The sequence below is a fragment of the Lepisosteus oculatus genome, chromosome 13 (assembly GCF_040954835.1).
Source record: "Lepisosteus oculatus isolate fLepOcu1 chromosome 13, fLepOcu1.hap2, whole genome shotgun sequence".
Taxonomy (NCBI): Eukaryota; Metazoa; Chordata; class Actinopteri; order Semionotiformes; family Lepisosteidae; genus Lepisosteus; species Lepisosteus oculatus.
The window spans coordinates 15,841,599-15,847,502 of record NC_090708.1 but is presented as its reverse complement, the minus strand read 5'-3'; the positions used below and the strand labels follow the sequence as shown (position 1 = coordinate 15,847,502).

Sequence of the window (5,904 nt, the reverse complement as noted above, 5' to 3'; positions counted from 1 at the left end):
TGTTTTCGTCCATGTTGTAAACATTATTTTAAGACTCTCAAAAGACGAAGAGGTTGGAGGACCCACTTTTCCTGTACCATATTATTGGTGATCTGACTGTTTGGAACTCTTGCATTTATAATAGAAAACCAAATGGTTACAATTATTTTTAATTATAGGGTAAGACTAAGAATACATGTAAGATGCATTGTTGCTAAGGAGTGTATGCCTGGAGACAGAAACTGCCTCTATTGAGCAAATTCATTAAAGGAGAAAGAATGTGCCACCGAGGGCTCACCCTCCCAATCTTGATCGATCTAAGCCTAGAAATCAGATAATGTTTCTCCAATTCATCCATTCATTTTCATTATGCCAACAGTGCTGATTAGGCTCATGACTCTTTACAGAATGCAAAGTAAATTAGAGCAGATTGCTATTGCTACAATACATGATATCCAGTATTGAAGACCTAATGGAATTTTGTGTGCCTATTGGAATTATTAGTTTTGCTACTGCCAATTAATGAGTCATGTAGAAAAAAAGTGAGACAACAGTTGTCTGATAACATGATATTAATATGCAATATTAGTCCTATATGTTGATTAAAATATAACCGATCACTTTTGAGATATGTAACAGGACATTACAGTACCAGAGGCTGTGTAATACAAGTTATAGACTTTGAATAATTCATCATGCTGACTTGATAATATTCTGAAGATTTAGCCTACCCGCAAAACGTTTTATATTCAAACACAGGGCTGCCCACTGTTATTACAGTCTGGGTTATTTGGTGTCAACACAAACTGCAGTACAAAGCAGACAGAATGGGCCTAAATGCCTGTATACTAATTAAATCAGAGGCTGAACACATGATCATTCTTGAACAAAGAACAATAGAATTCTGTCTCAGAGTGAGAAAATAAACCTTCTGTTGAGGTGGTGGACCCTAGTATGTGCTGAGCAGGGAAGGAGTTTAACATTTTTTTCTTTACCTCCAGAGATGTGGGCTTCAGTTGGCTCAGCTCTTAAGTGAAATGAGTTTATTGTTCAAATTTAGGTTAGTGGTCAGAATACCCCAAGCAAAACAAAGAGCAAGGGACATGCACACACACACACACCTACTCCCTTGAACATGACAACTGCCACTGGGATGGGTAGGTCTCAAATTCTGCTAAATAGCTTTAACATTTTGAGTTTTTGACAAAAATGCAAGGGTGTATGTGTCGATAAGTGTCGTTCATACTTCGATAAGAAATCCGTTCATGTCAAAATCTTGTTGATGTAGTGAACCGCAAAGATCACCTTCTCTACGAGTGATTCACCTTTCATGGTGTGACTTTCGAGTACATTTTAGCTTCATGACATCTTTTTGCGTAGCTATCTAATCCCTTCAAGTTCTACTCTCATTTAAGCAGCTTTACATGCTCGGGTATCTCTTGAGACCAGTCAGAATTCCTCTGATTTAAGCAGTCTTTAAAGTTTTTCAGACTTTTCCCTTCCCCCCTGTAATCATTTGTATTGTTCTATTTACTGTACTCATCTCAGAAGTCAATGATATGTTTAACTGTAATAGGCACTCATAGGAATCTAGATTAATTCTGCTACAATCTTGAGATCTTGAGATTGTACTATATTATTTATGATCAGCTATCTTTTATTTTTTTCCACTTGCCACTGTCATTTCTCCTCAGATGTAATTTGGCAATTTCCTCCCCTTATTATTTAATGCATTACTTACCTTATGCGTTACAAGCTACACTTAGAAGCTACTGACCTTATGTCCAATGTAAATGGGTCTTTTAAGTATGCAAGGTATCACAGTATAATACATTATGCTGCATTACATAAATTAAATACTCAATTGCACATTTATTTCAGATGCCTTATTACTCTCAACGCTCAACAAATGATTTATAAGAGGACAACAGAATTAAAAGAATATTAAAAGAAAAAAAGAAACCCCAGTTACCTTAAACTTCCTGCACACTTTCATCAGATGAGGTGGCATGTGTGGGTCAAAGATTGAGCCATTCTACCAAATATTAAAATAACTTGTGCTAAAGGAAGACTGCCATTTTGCAGTTTTTACATTCACTTATTTGTTAAACATTACTTTAAGTGTTAACATGAAATGACTATGCAACTGCGTATGTATTTAATGCTAATGTATAATACAGATAGTGAAGAATAATAAATCTAACTCGAGTTAAGTGATCCCTGTCATATTAAGCGACAATAAAAAACAACAATACGTGTTATATTATAACTGATCTATGAATGAACTGACATTTCAGTTATCGATACGCTGGACTGCATAAAAACATAATGCTCAAGAACACAATTTCGCCCTTATTGTACAGATCACTTGTTACTAATGTAAGCTGTGTGCCCTAATTCTGACAAGTCAAAATTTCTGAGGTTTCTGAAGACACGGCTGTGTTTTTATACGACGTAAAAAGTCTTTCTGGAAATTGCTATTTTCAGAAGGAATTTTTTTAGGTTTAATGACAACTGCTGATCTAGTGAAGAACCAATAGATTTTACTCAACAGACAACCAAAAACCTTCACAAAGACAATGTTTTCTTTGAGAACATTACAGTGCAATAGGAAAAGGTGACTATCTGGTGACAGAATCTGACATTTCCAGCTTCCAAGAAAGCTTAGTTGATGCTTCATTTCCTATCGTTCATTCCACCAAATACAGCACTGTACTTTCTGACTTAATTCTTCTGGGGTTGGTGGTTTTGAAAACGTCTTATACATATTCAAATATGCAATGCTGCTTCCACAGTGCCCTGTGGGCGAGCCGGCATTCAAAGTAGTTTTCATCCACGGGCATTTCTGAAATTCGGAGAGTGAGGGAGTGCCAGACGAACGCGGAATGGCAGGTGTGGGTAAATCTCAACACATGCCAGGGCCGAATTACTTGTCAAGGCCGTAGACCAGTTTCAGAAGAGCTGCAACATATCATGTTCGTAAAGAGTTCTCTGCAGCACAGAGCACAACAACTCACCACAGTTCCGTTTTTTGACTGTACCTTTATTTGCTTTGTACAATCTGGATTTCTATTTTCTGGTGACCCCACTGTGAAAGCAGGATGCACACAGAAAGGAACTATGTCAAGGCCACCAAGGTGGATAATGATGAGGAAGAAAGCCCTTGTCTGGCCTGAGATGGTATCCACCAGAGGCCTAACTCTCGCAGAGCAATGAAAAAAAACCTTTGTATTTCAGTATAGTACATGTCCTTATATAGAAAAAAATGCTAAAAAAAATGTGCCAAAAAAAAAAAACAGTGGGGTACTATTTACAAAGCATTTCAAGACAATGATGTTTTCTTTTCTACTGAAGCTACAGTCTTGTAATGTACATGAAAGAGAAACAGGTGAAAGACAAGATTAGATTCAAGCCAAGACAAGAACAGCCTGACTTTTCTTTTCACAATGGAAAATTAAAACCACGACTGGTCAGTGAGGAGCTAGACCGCAGTTACAAATTCTTGATCAATCCTCGGAAGTCTTATTTCCTGCCTTGTGGACAGAGTGCCGCATGCCATTGAACATCCATAAATGACATGAAAAACACTTCAAATTAGTCTTTTGAACAGTTCTCCACAGTTAAGTTAAAACAACCCATTTAGGTTAAATGAGAAAAGACTGGGCCACATTATTATAAGATTATCATAGCTCAGATATTCCTCCACCTAAAGTTGTTAAGACATGAATCTTCATTTATAAAACTGTATTGAGGAGCACTGCATACAGCAGTAACGCTAAATACAAAAACAGCTTGAACCCAAATATATATACACACATATACACACATATATATAAACGGCATATACAAAAATGAGGAAACTAACACCTTTTTTATTCCTGAAAGTGTGAATTCATGTATTTATGCTGAAATATATTTTTTTAGAAACAAAAAGGGTTGTGGTAAAATAGGAAATATATATATGAAAAATCCTCAGAAGACTCAAATCCTTTATCACCATAAAAGAAGTTAAAGGCCAATAAAAGGATGTGTTTGTGAGCACAGCTGTCAGAACCGCCCTGACACTGAAATGATGTTTCTCTCTTGGCTGAATAATTACAGGGTCATACCCCAGCACCAGCAAGATATATTAATGTATTAACCCACAGAAATACTGTAAAAGACGCAGAAAGAAAAATGGAGTCTGTTAACTGCCACTGAAGACGATATGTTCAGGGAAGAAAGAGCTCTCTTCAAAGCTTTTCTACAGCTTAGCAGTTTCTGAAAATGTGTTACCTAGGATGTACAGTGATCAAAGAAATGGACAATGTTAAAAAGTAAGATCAGCATTAATCAGCATAAAAATATAACTGAATATTACGGAACAGAATTTACTTGTGACATAATGCAGATTCCTTAAGAAAAACAAAATACTGTTTCATTTAAAAGCAGTGTGGATTGATTTTAGAAGATTGATTTATGATACGGTCTTGTAGCTATGTGGAATTATTCCCTGTTGAGATCGCCCCATCTACCGCTATTTTCTCCCCCTTTTCTATTCTCCTATTTGATCAGGTGGAGATTGGCATTTCTTATCTTTCCTCACACATCACGTGGTATGCATTCGCATTCTGCAGAAAAAAGTATGGACATGGCACGAGAGGGAAACCCAAACTACAGAAACCAGGGGAAAACGGAACAAAGTCTTGTGTCCCGGAGCTCGGCGAGCTCCTCATTCCGGGGAGGAAGCGTCGTTCTCTTCTTCCTCCTCGTTGAAGGAGCAGGGCGTCTCCCCGCGCGACTCCGAGCAGTGCGAGGCGGTGGCGCTGCTGCACCGGCGACTGCGGCGGCTCAGGCAGTGGGCGGTGGTCAAGGCCACTTCTGTGTCCACGCACAGCGCTGGGTAAGAGCTGCGAGGCCAAGAAACGCCAGAGTCACAGAGAGAACACTTTTAGAAATTCGCTCCACTCCACTGCGCTTCGCTCAACACTGAGTTATAGATAGCAGGTGTTCCAAATCATACGAAACACTGAAGCCGAGCACAGGCCACTGGGGTCACCACGGCTTGTTACTCTTCTCGATGTCGAGAGACTTATCACTTTTACTCACACTTGCTTTTAAAAGATCCCAGCATCTCTGGCTCCACAACGTGTTCCTAATTTATTCCATAAGACGATAACTCTTCTGTAAAACTCTTGCGAGTATCAGTGCAAACCGCTCTTACTATACAGTATGTTATCACCAGTTATGTCTTCTTGTTTAGCTCCCTGAACTTAATTTGAAATAACTGTTGGGGGTCGCCCTTATTTCATCCCTTTAACGTGATCGAATCTCCCCTCAGCATTCCTTTACTGAAACTGAAAATTTCCTTCAACCTGTCTTTATGGCTGGACTTTCGCTATGTGTTCTGTAGTCTTCGTTCGGATATGAAACAGGCAAAAAAAAAGCAATTAACGCGAAATTACATAATAAGTACTGATGCCAACACTGAACCACATACTATAAAAGTTTACAAAAAATGAGTTTATGTACAGAAGTACAATTCATAGCAAATAAAAAAAAAATATTTTCATTTTGAATTAATCAGAAAACCGTAAAAGTCAAACAGTGTTTGTGCTTCAACGGGATTATTCAAAAACTGTTTGAAGACTCACCCTATATGAGCTAAGGACATATTGCTTGTGGTATCCAGAGGGGGGTGAGGCTGATCAGTGCTGCTGGTGCAATGATCCTGGTCTAGCCAGGAAGGGCCCTTACCCATGGCTGTTGGAAAGAGCAGATCTGGGTTATACAGGATACAGCTGAGCTTTTCGCCTTAAATCCTGAGTGTTGGAAGGTGAAATACCACCCTGGTGTGCTGTTTTGAATGACCTTATAAGGCCTGAAATGCCACAAACTAACACAGTCAAAACTAACTGAACCCTTCAGTTGAAACGCTGCTAATTC

At 38.5% G+C, this 5,904-nt stretch overlaps 1 protein-coding gene across 2 annotated transcripts in view; it reads right to left on the bottom strand.

Annotated features, from left to right (window-relative positions):
- Positions 1 to 3,001: 3,001 nt before the first annotated feature.
- Positions 3,002 to 5,904, bottom strand: part of tfdp2 (transcription factor Dp-2) — a 39,452-nt gene continuing 36,549 nt past the window's right edge. For both annotated transcript variants that reach the window (XM_015361329.2, XM_015361331.2), the window contains 2 exons: positions 5,613 to 5,721; positions 3,002 to 4,868 (listed from right to left, as the gene is read on the bottom strand). In XM_015361329.2, the coding sequence (XP_015216815.1) occupies positions 4,691 to 4,868; positions 5,613 to 5,721 (287 nt within the window). In that variant the 3' untranslated portion in view covers positions 3,002 to 4,690. The remainder of the gene's footprint in view (positions 4,869 to 5,612; positions 5,722 to 5,904) is intronic.